The sequence below is a fragment of the Nycticebus coucang genome, chromosome 20, assembly GCF_027406575.1.
Source record: "Nycticebus coucang isolate mNycCou1 chromosome 20, mNycCou1.pri, whole genome shotgun sequence".
NCBI lineage: Eukaryota > Metazoa > Chordata > Mammalia > Primates > Lorisidae > Nycticebus > Nycticebus coucang.
The window spans coordinates 40,411,906-40,426,279 of NC_069799.1; the positions used below are offsets into that span (position 1 = coordinate 40,411,906).

Consider the following 14,374-nt stretch of genomic DNA (forward strand, 5'->3'; position numbering starts at 1 on the left):
AAATTACACAATTTCATAAAACTCTTGAAGAGGAGGAGATTACCGAAAGAGGGTGAAGGTTTTCATCAAAAATATCTAAGAGCATCCTTCCATCTGGGTCCCTGTGGGGAAAATAATATAAAATGAAATATGTCATGTAAATAAAACAAAAATACGTTTTGATTCAATTGTAGTTTAAGAAACACAAATTGGTATTAAATTGTAAGAGATGCTGTTAGTTATTCACAAATGACTTGTTTTTCTTGGGCACATTATTTAATCATTTTTGTTTGAATAGCCCATAGAAATGAGGGTTATAAAACATATTTAGTTGAATTAAGTAAAAATCTTGACTTCATTTTCTGAGTTTCCATGTGAACCAAATCTAAGCAAATGACTTAAATTTCTTTTAACATCTTATTCTGAGCCAAGGTTGACAGATCCGCTTAAACCATCACCACCATATCATGGCTGACAGCAAAGAAGTCAACACTCTTTGTGTCCTAAAGACCAAATGTTCAAATGTTTGTGTCCAAATGTTCACAACGGGCACCTTGACCACTTCATTAAGAGATTTACAATTTTGGGCTCAGCGCCTGTAGCTCAGTGGCCACATACACTGCAGCCAGTGGATTCGAATCCAGCCCGGGCCCACCAAACAACAGTGACAACTACAACCAAAAAATAGCCGGGCATTATGGTGGGTGCTATAGTCCCAGCTACTTGGGAGGCTAAGGCAAGAGAATTGCTTAAGCCCAAGAGTTGGAGGTTGCTGTGAGCTGTGATGCCACAGCACTCTACCCAGGGCAACAGCTTGAAACTTTGTCTCCAAAAAAGAAAAAAAAAAAAAAAAAAGAAAGTTTTACAATTTTGTCCTGAAAAGCAAGAGATGCAAGAAAAGCTCTTGCTTTTCAGTACAAAATTGGAAGAGTTAAGCAAGTGGAAGAGTTTAACTCAATCATCTATAGAACTATACAAGGATGGCTGGCTGGCATCAGGCTTGTGTTTGCACAGAACCATTTAACGTGGTGGCATCGCTGTGAACACAGTGACTCTGGTGGCTGGACCATTCATACCAATGACAGCTCTACTTTCATCTGTTTTATGTAAAATGAGTCTTACCTAATTTTTTTTTTAAAACAAATTTGGGCATGGTGTGGTGGCTTACACCTGTAATCCCAGCACTCTGGGAGGCCAACGAGGGTGGACTGCCTGAGCTCAGGAGTTTCAGACCAGCCTGGGAAAGAGAGAGACCCTGTCTCTAAAAATAGTCAGGCATTATAGCAGGCACCTGTAGTTCCAGCTACTTGGGAGGCTGAGGCAAGAGGATCACTTAAGCCCAAGAGTAGAGTTTGAGGTTGCTGTGAGCTGTGACACCATGGCATTCTACCAAGGGGGACAAAATAAAACTCTATCTAAAAAAAAAAAAAAAAAAAAAAAACCTCCACAAAATTTGAAAACTACTGCTTTTGGATGTGTATATAATTTCCATAGTTAGGCTTCAGAACATCAGGAGCTTACAGACCTGCCCGGTGACATACTCATTGTGGCATACACTACAAATTCTACTTTATAAATTTGTTCTGCATACAAGATAAAGCTTAACAAAACAGCTCAGTTTTCATTCCCATAATTGCACAGCAGGAATTCTTTCTAAAGCTCTGGGCATCACATCTGTGCTTACTCACACATGCCTTCATGAACACAGACAGTGAAGACACAGATAACCCCCAGTAAAGGAAGGTTCAGCAACAACACAGAAAGAAGCATGAAGACTGCACCTTCTGCTGTAGCTGGCTGCGCCTCCTTTGATAAAGACCCCAGCTAGAAGACCCAGCTGACACCCTCACCTCATTTACAGCCTCTGTAAGACACTTGCCACGTGGCAGACCGAGGCTGGATGGCACCCTATTTCCTCAGACAGTTGAGTCCTAGGAAATGAGAGCCCCTGAAAAGGCATCCTGCACTCTTCAGAAACATTCACCAGAAATAATTTTAAAAATGAGAACAGCAGCTAAGTATATAAATGAGGATTAAGAACTTGAGCTAAAGTGACTCTGGAAAAAGGATTCTGGAGAATCCGTTGTGAAGCAGTTTGCATATCCCAGCTGAGCAGCACCTCGTATCAGTCACCAGCCTCAAAGGTCTGCCCGGGTGATTCACCATCAAAGTCTGTGGACAGTAATGCCGCCTCCTTCCTAGACACTCTCAGGTTACACTCTGTAGATTAAACACACTTGTTTACAAGTGCTATTTTCAGCTGGACATCCTCTACCTGCCCTCACTCACTCTGGGACTAATTTATCACCATTAATCTAGGAGAGCAATATGATTAAGGGAGTCAGAGGCAGATTGTGTTCAATTCTCTACTTAAATAATCCTAGGCAAATTATTTCATTTCTCTGGGCCTCAACTTCTTTATCTGTAAAATGGAGATAATATAGTATCCTCTCTAGGAGTTGTTACTGAAACTCAATGTGAGATAATGCATGTAAAGAAATGACCAGAGTAATGAGAGCAAGCCCTTAATAAAATTGGCTATTATTATCAGCTATAGCTAAATTAACTTTGGGATCCATGACAGTCTAAGAGCTGAGAAATTTCAAGAGATTCTACTGCAAATCCGGCTTGAAAGCACACCTGAGTTTCACTAATGATATTACATTGTTGCTTAAGGCTCAAATGTTCAAAAAGTGTGAACCAGTATCACAGAAATAAGCAAGCAGCCAGAATCTGCATTGTCACTGACAGGTTCTTCCAGTTCTTGATTTACATCCCATATATTCCTAAAGATCCAAAATTCTCAAGCACCATTACACTATGGAAATAGGCCATGACAGTATCTGGTGTCAGCTTCCAGATATTTATGTTCTTCCATAACGCCATTCATCAGAAGCTGTCATCCGTCCTCCCGTACCCTAACTTATCACAACTCTATCCCCACTCTGAACAGACGGAAGGTGGGAGTGCTCCCACCGGCTGAGATCCATGCTTGCTCTGTCATGACTCTGCTTGTTCCCAAATTAGTTCACACCAGTTGTGATTATGCTAGTATAACAAATAAATATCACATTAACCCATGAAATATGAATACAGTGAGAGTGGCTTTGTTCTCATGAAAAAAAAGATGCTTTGGAAAGACCCAATAAAAGGAAATCACAAAAAATAATTTTGATGCAGACTTAGGCGCAATCAAAACCTGAAAGATTCTACACTTACTGTTTTGCTAATGTCCTTAAGTTTTCTCATTACTGGGGAGAAAAAAACCCAATCTGGAAAGAATGAATTATATGTGTGGCTTATAAAAGAATGAAATTTTGGGTCTCCAACGACTGTCCTGTGCTGGAAGCAAATGTCTTGGTGCTGCATTAAAAAACAAACAAACAAACAAACAAACAACAAAAAACCGGGCAAATGAATGTATTCTTACATGTTTTATATTGAAACAAAATGTGGAGTTACATTTTTTGGATTCTCTGTTTTTACTGACTTTTTAAACTAACTGAATATTGCCAGACACACTGATATCAGAAAGAGGGCTTCTCTTGCACTGAAACAGTTTATATCTAAATTTACACCAAAATTGCTTCTACTAAATTCAAACTATAAACATTTTTTTCGAGCTAAATTGCCCATAGCAAATTTTTAAAATAGTATTTGTAAAAGACAGAATGTTTAAACAAATTATACAGAAAATAAAGAATGAAGAAGAAGCCAAACATCATTAAGAAACTTTGTTCTGGCTGGTTCAATATATGTAAATCTATAAATGTAATTCAGCACATAAACAAACTAAAAAATAAGGACCATATGATTCTTTCAATTGACGCAGAAAAAGCTTTTGATAATATCCAGCATCCCTTCATGATCAGAACACTTAAGAAAATTGGTACAGAAGAAACATTTCTTAAACTAATAGAGGCATCTACAGCAAACCCACAGCCAATATCCTATTGAATGGAGTTAAATTGAAATTATTTCCACTTAGATCAGGAACCAGGCAAGGTTCCTGTCTCCATTGCTCTTTAACATTGTAATGGAAGTTTTAGCCATTGCAATTAGGGAAGAAAAGGCGATCAAGGGTATCCACATGGGGTCAGAAAAGATCAAACTTTCACTCTTCGCAGATGATATGATCGTATATCTGGAAAACACTAGGGATTCTACTACAAAACTTTTAGAAGTGATCAAGGAATATAGATATGTCTCAGGCTACAAAATCAACACCCTAAATCTGTAGCCTTTATATATACCAACAATAACCAAGACGAAAAAACAGTCAAGAACTCTATTCCTTTCATAGTAGTGCCAAAGAAGATGAAATATTTGGGAGTATACCTAACAAAGGACTTGAAAGATCTCTACAAAGAGAACTATGAAACTTTAAGAAAAGAAATAGCTGAAGATGTTAACAAATGGAAAAACATACTATGCTCATGGCTGGGAAGAATCAACATCGTTAAAATGTCTATACTACCCAAAGCAATATATAATTTTAATGCAATTCCTGTTAAAGCTCCATTGTCATATTTTAAAGACCTTGAAAAAATAAAACTTCGTTTTATATGGAATCAGAAAAAACCTCGAATAGCCAAAACATTACTCAGCAATAAAACCAAAGCTGGAGGAATCACACTACCAGACCTGAGACTGTACTATAAATCGATAGTGATCAAAACAGCATGGTACTGGCACAAAAACAGAGAAATAGATGTCTGGAACAGAACAGAGAACCAACAGATGAATCCAGCTACTTACCGTTATTTGATCTTTGACAAGCCAATTAAAAACATTCAGTGGGGAAGAGATTCCCTATTTAACAAATGGTGCTGGGTGAACTGGCTGGCAACCTGTAGAAGACTGAAACTGGACCCACACCTTTCACCCTTAACTAAGATAGACTCTCACTGGATTAAAGATTTAAACTTAAGACATGAAACTATAAAAATACTAGAAGAGAGTGCAGGAAAAACCCTTGAAGAAATCAGTCTGAGTGAGTATTTTCTGAGGAAGACCCCCCAGGCAATTGAAGCAGCTTCAAAAATACACTACTGGGACCTGATCAAACTAAAAAGCTTCTGCACAGCCAAGAACATTGTAAGTAAAGCAAGCAGACAGCCCTCAGAATGGGAGAAGATATTTGCAGGTTATACCTCCAATAAAAGTCTAATAACCAAAATCCACAAAGAACTCAAACATATTAGCAAGAAAAGAACACGTGACCCCATCTCAGGGTGGGCAAGGGACTTGAAGAGAAACTTCTCTAAAGAAGACAGATGCACGATCTACAAATACATGAAAAAAAGCTCATCATCCTTATTCATCGGAGAAATGCAAATCAAAACTACTTTGAGATATCACCTAACCCCAGTAAGAGTAGCCCACATAACAAAATCCCAAAACCAGAGATGTTGGCGTGGATGTGGAGAAAAGGGCACACTTCTACACTGCTGGGGGGAATGCACACTAATACATTCCTTCTGGAAGGATGTTTGGAGAATACTTAGAGATCTAAAAATAGACCTGCCATTCAATCCTATCATTCCTTTACTAGGTTTATACCCAGAAGACCAAAAATCACAATATAACAAAGACATCTGTACCAGAATGTTTATTGCAGCCCAATTCACAATTGCTAAGTCATGGAAGAAGCCCAAGTGCCCATTGACCCAAGAATGGACTAGCAAATTGTGGTACATGTATACCATGGAATATTATGCAGCCTTAAAAAAGATGGAGACTTTATCTCTTTCATGTTTACATGGATGGAGCTGGAACATATTCTTCTTAGCAAAGTATCTCAGGAATGGAAGAAAAAGTATCCAATGTACTCAGCTCTACTATGAAGCTAAATTATAGCTTTCACATGAAGGCTATAACCCAACTGATAGCACAAGACTATGAGGAAAGGGCCAAGGAAGGGGAAGGGAGGGGGGAGGTTATGGTGGAGGGAGGGTAATGGATGGGGCCACACCTACGGTGCATCTTAGAAGGGTACAGGCAGAACTTACTAAATGCAGAATACAAATGCCTACGTACAGTAACTAAGAAAATGCCATGAAGGCTATGTTGAACAGTTTGATGAGAATATTTCAGATTGTATATGAAACCAGCACATTGTACCCCTTGATTGCACAAATGTACACAGCTATGATTTAACAACAAAAATAAATTAATTAATAATAAAAAAGAAACTTTATTCCATTTTGCTGGTTTCAGTGACAAAAACCCATTTGGTTTCCTTTGATTCAGAAACAGGTGAGCACTTACCTGGGAAGTTTGGTAAATTATACAACTTTTAGAAATTTTATGAAAATATAAGTTAAGAATATATATAAAATTAAAAGGTTGAGGCAACTACAACATAACAGGAGAAAAACAATCAAAAATAATGTGTGATGTTTTTAGCATAAAATTAATCATCCACATACCTGTTTTTGATGTGATAATATATTGCAAGAGCTACACTGTAAAACAAAAATTCAGAAGGTTCAATTTTTCATAAACATACCAAGATCTCACACACTATCTGACATCAGTTTGAACATAAATATTTAGATATAGTTAAAAGCCTAATAACCCACCTGAACAGTCCCATTTCATTCAGAACACTGATCAAGAAAATTTACTCTTAAGAGTAAATCAATCTGGTATTCATTTCCAGGAATTAAATCTTTTCTAGCAACAACAGAACTTTAACTGATATTTAGAAATGAACTGCTTTTTCTATTCAGAAATTTTAAGCTTTCCTCACTTGTAAAATACAGGTATGATATAAAAACAAGTGGTATAAATTAAACACCTTTAAAAACTTTCAACTCATTACTTACAAGTTTAGAAAATAGGTGGTTTCTTATAACTACTGAAAAAATGTGAACAGACTGAAAAAATGTGAACAGACCTACGATAGTTTGCACGTTTTTCTCTTAAATCAATAACTTTTTGGCAATCTGCCCAATTTATTTGTTCATGTACTCAAATGCTACTGAATTTTTTATTTGTAGTACTACCTTAAATTCTTATTTTACATTTTAAAAGATGTAAACTTAATAAGCAATTACATTACCCTCCCCTGAATTTTTTGTTTCAAAGTGTTTTTCTATGAAAATATGATATTTATTGCAGAAATTTTGGAAAATATAGCAAAGTATTAAAAAAAAAAACCACTCTGTCCAATGCAACTATTAGCTTGAGATACATAGTTATCTATATCTATAAATTACAAGTCTGCATCCTACTTTTATCCCTATTATGTGACCATTTATTCTGACCACTAAAATATTCAAGTCATGATTTTAAATGAATATATCCCATCATATGGTTGTTGAATAATTTACTTAACCATTCCCCTACAGTTGAACATTTAAGTTTTCTAATATTTTGCAATTATAATTAACACCATAATGAACATCCTCATAAATATTTGTGCAATCTGTATTATTTCCGTAAGAAAATATCTCATAATTACTTGACCTAAAGTTAATAATAATAATAAGACTCCCAACACACGCTGCCCAACATTTTTGCAGAAGGACTACACCACTGTGCTCCCCCACCAGAGTCTGCTGCACCTCACACTCACCAAGATTGACCTTCAATGTTCTGACAAAGTGTTCTCCAACTGATAGGTAAAAAGGTGTAACTTCTTACGATTGAAGTTTCTTTAATCCTCTATTATGGTGGCAGGGTTTGACTAGACAACTTTTCAAAATTTCCTCTTTTAGAAACTGGATCCTTCCACTATGTTTGCTTTACATTAAAATTTACTGAGGAGGCAAAAAATTATTTTTTAAGCTTCTAAGAACATAGCTGATTGGCTGTCCCAGATTGTGGTCTTGTTCTCTAAAGGTGCAGAATCCAGAGCACCTACTTGGAGACAGACGACTCAGCCCAACACGCCCACTTTCTCAGGCACACCAGCTGGGAGCTGTGGGCATGTCCCTTGGACTCCAAAGAACTCAGATGATTCCCTATGACTTCACATGACGGTAGTTAATCTCACTCTATCATAAAACTCGTATTTTTCCAAATATCTCTTTCCAGCCCTCTTCATTCAAACACCTTCAACTAAGTGTTAAGGTGCTCGTGAGCAGCAAGTAAGTGGGAGCACATGCTTCTCCTCCTAACATCATGAAAAGCATCTAAACTGATGCAGGAACCGGGGCGAAAGGGTATCAGACTTTAAAAAATGTTTTCCAAGTGTTTTCATGTTATTAATAATAGCTCCGTAAGAGAAAATAGTAGATGTTATTTATTCTATTTTAAAAATGAAGAAATTCGGGTTCAGACAGTAGATGTCAGGATTTCTGCCTTATATAATGGTTTTATGCCCTTTTGTTCTATCGTGTTTTCTCTGGGAAAGGTGGAGAAATTACTGTTTTATTCATTTAATAGTCATGCAGTGATGACTGCTTTTCTAATCTAACGTCAGATTTAAACTGAATGTTTTATACAACTGGGTTTAGCATAGTGATTAACTCAATATCTTTAACTGAGAAAGAAAATGGTTCTTGTCCCCCTGTAAAGCAGCACGGCACAGGGTAAATATCACTGGATTGAAGTCAGATCATCCTGGGTTCCAAACCTGCCTCCTTCATTTATTAGAGTTAATTCATCTCTTGGAGCCTTCGTTTCCTCATCTATAAAATTAGAATAATATAACCCACCTCACAGAGCTGTTATTAGGATCAAGAAATAAAACACATAAGAGAATTATTTCAAATACTGTTACTCCCCTATCAAAAGGTCTTCTGGCTGCTGCAGATTTGGTGAAAATCTTCAGGGCCCCAAGGTCACTATCTCCCCTAAGCTAAAGACAAGATTGGACATTGTCACAGCCTAAGACCTCCAGGAGAAAGAGCCACTTTGTAAGCCAGTTTCCACTCGAGGTTACACCCTGGAGAGTGAGAACACAGAGCTGTGGGTTCAGGCACAGCACAGCTCCATGGGTCAGCCTGACTGGTGGTCTTAAAAGCAGCAATTGCTGGAGAAAGAGGCGGTCAGTTGACAATTCATTAGTCCTGGGCTTGATGCCTCAGTTCACGTTCTGTCTTGTTGAACCTAAGGCTGGAATCATCCTGAATGCAGATCTCTGCCTCAAGGTTCCCCTTTATTTATTTATTTATTTATTTATTTATTTATTTATTTATTTATTTTTTGCAGAGTTTGGCCGGGACTGGGTTTGAACCCACCACCTCTGGCATATGGGGCCCTACTCCTTTGAGCTGCAGGCGCCGCCCCGTGCCCTTTTTTTTTTTTTTTTAATTAGTAAGTACAATAGTCTGAGACACTGGGCCAAGTGGGAATGAAGATCCTTTAATATCTTATTAGACCTACAAAAGTTTCTCCTTTTTAACTGTTTGGGACTGCGGGTAAGCCGCATTTTGTCAATTATGGCTATTGGCAAAACCCTCAAGACCCATCTGACTAGACCATTTCCAGGAATTTTATGGTGTCCCCTTGTCCCTGGACGCTGTCAGCTGACAACCCATCCTCTGGGTTTTAGGTATCTTAGAACCTTTTGGGTAGCGTTTTGTAAAAGACTGCAGATGTTAGTAAACTATTATCGATACAATGTTCCTGGCAAATGCTGGCCGTACCACCTAAAAGACCAGGTCTCTGGCCATCAAACCATGACAGACGGGGCCATCTGAGTAGCCTGAGGGAGCATCTGGAAGGGCTCCTGTTGGCTCTCTCAGGTTGGCAGACATACGCTAGGTCTGTGGATCCAAGGGTGTGCTAGGTGTTTATTGAGTCTACAACAGTATGCCATGAACCCAAAAAAGGAGTTAAGTCTTCTACTACCTGAATCACATTTGGGACAGCAACAGGTATGACAGAAGTCCCCCTTGTTTTTGGAAATCAACCATCATCCTTCAGGTGGGTCAGGTTTTGCATTAGCCGACAGAACTGTTGTTCAGGTTCTCTGGAGGAAGGCCAGTCCTCACCCTCTTTAGATCTGAATAGTAGCTGTGACCATTATGTATCTGCCTTGGGCATGGTAATACCACTGGCTTCACGTAACCTTCCCCCTGAGTATGGCTCTTAGCATCCTAACCTACAGACAGAATCTTTCTAGTATTTTGTCTTAAGGGCACTCCTGGGACGCTATCTCTCCCCAGAATGCAGACCCACTGCAGGGTGGGTGGAACATACCTAATTCATAACAGCAAACAGGGTGTCTCACAGTGGGGGAACTGGTGCTGCACCCACCTATGTGAGTCAGGGGCCCAGAACACTTGTGAGGATCATCATGTGTAAGGTGCGCCCAGCCCCTGAACCACCGGGGCCATCACCCTTTGTTTTGAGGGAACAATGAATCACTGCTTTTGCAGGAGGCCTCTGGGGCCCCTGACTGGCCCTGTATGAAAGGAACCCTGCCTTCCTGTCACAGGAAGGGCCGTGGTGCTCGTAGCCTTTTCTCCTGGGGGCTGTGCTGAGGTTAGGACTAACCTTAGTGGTGTTCCACTGGCCTGGCTTTAGGGCTTTTTAAAGTCTAAGGAGAACTGCCTGCATTCGGTTTCTGTTCTTCTATATCTGACTTTAGAAGACCTTGCCACATCTGACTCCTCGACACCATTCTGTTAGTCTCTTTTCAGCCCCGGCTTTGCAGCACTTTACCTCAGTCTTGCTGCTCGGTTTCTACTTGCCCAATTTCAGCCAGGGCCTGGCCCAGTCATACACAGCAGCCCCTGTCTGGGACCCAAGATGGGACCTTACTGCACTTGCTGGCCATGAAAGTGGCATTATCAAGCCCTGGACAGCACAGAGAAGATGGCCACGCTCGCTGTCAATTTGTACGACAAAGCGGGTGCCTCTTTGATCGTCTTTCAAGTTACAGGCTCCCCAGGCATGGGCTGGGATGATCCAGTCTATCCAGGGACAATCCCCAGGCATAGTGTGGGAGCCCTGTGGCACTGTCTGAGAGGGGGCTGTGCTGTGACACCACGAGTCATTTTTGCCTCACCTCCAGACAGAACCACCCATCAGTACTGCTGTCCCATGATCTTACCAACCAAGCGCCCAGGACATCTTTGGGCTCTGCTGAAAGTGACTAGCCAGACCCATTAACCCTACAACTCAGCTCTTACCATCCTTCCCAAGCCTGAGTCTGCTGGGGCACACTGCGGTTAGGACACAGAAAGAAAGTGGGGGAACTGGGCGGCGCCTGTGGCTCAGTCGGTAAGGTGCCGGCCCCATATGCCGAGGGTGGCGGGTTCAAACCCAGCCCCGGCCAAACTGCAACCAAAAAATAGCCGGGCGTTGTGGTGGGCGCCTGTAGTCCCAGCTACTCGGGAGGCTGAGGCAAGAGAATCGCTTAAGCCCAGGAGTTGGAGGTTGCTGTGAGCTGTGTGAGGCCACAGCACTCTACCCAGGGCCATAAAGTGAAACTCTGTCTCTACAAAAAAAAAAAAAAAAAAAAAAGAAAGTGGGGGAACTGTGGACAACATGGGCAGCTGTGTGGACAAGCTCCCCAGCACCCTCTGCTCTTTCCGTTGATCACTTTCTAACGCTCACTACAGGACCTGGTGGGGAGGGCTTGGCTGCAGGGACATGGAGGCTGGTCAGCAAATACTGAAATTCATAACCACTGTTGGCATTTAAAGGAAAGATTGGAAAATCCAATTCTCAAAGTAAAAAATTATGTCTATAGAAAGAATGAGCACAGAATGGGTGCCCAAACTTTTTATAGTTCTTCTTTCACCATTAGACCAGCACTCAAGTCTCCACCCCAGCCACAATTAGAATTAGCAAAAGTCTTTGCTAATTTGGGCCATGCCCAATTTACAGGTGGGTTGTCTTCCAAAAACCAGCTGATAAATTTGTTCTTGAGAACTCAGAGCATTCTCTCACAGAAACAAGGTTGTGACTGGTTTTCAGGAAGCAAGCAAGGCCCACAAATACCCACTTATGCCCACAATGAAGCTGAACTACAGTGTTAATGATTTTCTCATCAATTTTGATGCCACAGGTAAAGGGCAAGAGGGCCTGGGTTCAGAGGAGGGAGGGAAGCAAGTAAGCAAAAGGAGCTTTCCTCTGCCGGGCGTGAGGAAGTGCAGGCACTACACAGGATCTGGAGTAGCATCTTCTTCACCTTTTGGCACTCCTCTACCTTCGAGGACCCCTTTCCTCTCACACTCTCAAGCCCCTGACTGAAGAACTCTACAAGGCCTGCAAATACCTCAAAATGTATTTTATTGTTCATCCAAACCAAATGTGAAAAACAGGTATTTCCCGGGACGGATTCCAACAGCACTAATTTCAGTTAGGGTCCACCCTGCCAAGACCCCACTTCCCAAGGTATGTTTTTAAAAGAGGATACTTGGTAAAGCAACTGAACTATGACTGTGGGGATTTCAAATTTAGGGAGTCAAAAAAGCTGCTGTGTCTGCACTGACCCTCTGCCTCCACAGCCAGCCGTCCTAACCGTTGCTGCATCTCAGCTTCTAGGCCCTCGACGCTCACTCATAGTTGACTTAAAAGTTTCAAGGGGAGGGCGGCGCCTGTGGCTCAAAGAGTAGGGCGCTGGTCCCATATGCCGGAGGTGGCGGGTTCAAACCCAGCCCTGGCCAAAAACCACAAAAAAAAAATAAAAAATAAAAGTTTCAAGGGGACACTGAAACTTATGATGGGGGTAAAAGAAGCACAGCTGTCCACTTCCATCAGCAGCCCTCAACCTTGGCTGGAGGTTAGACTCTCCTAGGAGGTTTAAAAATCTAGATATCCACGCTATACCTCAGACCAATTCGGTTGGATCTACAGGGAGACAATGAACATCAGTGTTTTTAGGGTCCCAGGTGACCCCTGGTTGTAGCCAGGGTGGGAATAGTGATTTATATGGACAAACATTCCTATCATAGGTGCCTGCACCTCCCAGATACAACCGATAAACTACCAAATCACCACTCAGTTTTCCTGCCAGGCTCCTAAGTGTCTATGTCACAACCACTGGCAATTTTAAGTGGTCCAAGGGTGAATCCCAAGAGCCCCCACTGCCCCGGAAGGGAAGCCGTCCAGCTCTGCTCCAGCCTCTCCCTGGGAGAGGCGCAGGGATGACAGGGCAGTGAGCATCCCAGTTCTGGGCCCTTCAGAGCCTGAGCAGATGCCCACGCTGTGTGTACAGCCTTTCCACTCTCTCCACAGTCCTAATGACTCAATCTAGAAAACACTTCTAGGAGGTCCTGTGCCCCCCATATCAGTGGTAAACTATAGCTCCAGGGCTGTACTTTTTATTTTATCAAAAGCAAATTAGGGGAAAAGAACGAACAAACAATCTTGCAGACAACTTTTTACTTGCCTAACGCTATGCTAAATGTCATTTTTAACAACAAAAATTTAATCCCTTAGGAAGCACAAAATTGCATGCCTAGACTGCCTACCTCCAACAAAAGCCCGGGCATCCACAGTTTATGAACTTAGTAAGGAAGCCTTAGGGCTAAGGGGTGGCTCAGGCAAGGTCAGGTCTTACAGAGCTCAGACACGTCTCTTCCCAGCCACGGGTGCTGCCTGCTGGGGTCTGCACCCGTGATCATTCCTATGCCTTTAGCTGCCAAGGGAGTGAGTGAAGAGGCTACATTCCCACACAAATATGAAACCCTGGAAACATGCAGCCCAACAGGAGAGCTGAGAATTATCTATAAGCAGGAGGCCTCCATCCCAATGGCCTTGATGTTCACCTTCCACCTGGAGTGGACGCTGTCCACAGAGGATGGCTACTGTCCTTGCAGCCTGCCTGACTGCCATGTGTGGCCACAGTTAGAACTGGACTGCTAAGCCTGAAAACCTGGCCCACTGAAATGGAGGAATACTTCTTATTTTAAAAACGTAAACACTTATTTCACCTGCTGCCATGTATTATTGCTAAAATATCACAGATTACTCATAGTTGAGCTGCTGACCACAGATCCCCGCACATTAAGTTCTCTGTGGTCCGTGCCAAGTGCTATTATTACCACAATGCTAGGAGGAACATTAAAGGCAAAAACAGTGTTCCCTCCATCTTAAAATAAGGTAACTGAAGCCCCAAAAGGGAAAGAATTTTATCCACAGACCCCTTTTCCTCTCTCTCAAACTTAACTTTAAAAGACAGAACTAAAGATCCCATAAAGAAGAGTCCCACCCAAACCCTCACTGAGAGAGCTAAGGTCAGAACTCAGACCTCCTGACTTGGGCAGGTACACTCACTACCCCAGGTGGGCTTTCTACTGCTGCCCTGAGGATTCAACTGGGAAAATAGGACCCTTGTTTTATTTAGAAGGTAAAACATTAGCAGAATTATACCAGATGACTACAATAAAAAGTGATAGGGTGGAAAGTATCCACAAAAACTGAAAATATATTTTGAGTAATCCATATTTAACGTAATTTAAAATGTTGGTCTTCCTATGTAATACAA

General features: G+C 41.3%; 1 protein-coding gene across 3 annotated transcripts in view; it reads right to left on the reverse strand.

Annotated features, from left to right (window-relative positions):
* The window catches only part of CCNY (cyclin Y), a 231,397-nt gene that overhangs the window by 41,543 nt on the left and 175,480 nt on the right, over positions 1-14,374 (reverse strand). For all 3 annotated transcript variants that reach the window (XM_053572252.1, XM_053572254.1, XM_053572253.1), the window contains exons 5-6: positions 6,411-6,446; positions 44-101 (exon numbers count right to left, since the gene is read on the reverse strand). In XM_053572252.1, coding sequence (XP_053428227.1) covers positions 44-101; positions 6,411-6,446 — 94 coding nt within the window. The remainder of the gene's footprint in view (positions 1-43; positions 102-6,410; positions 6,447-14,374) is intronic.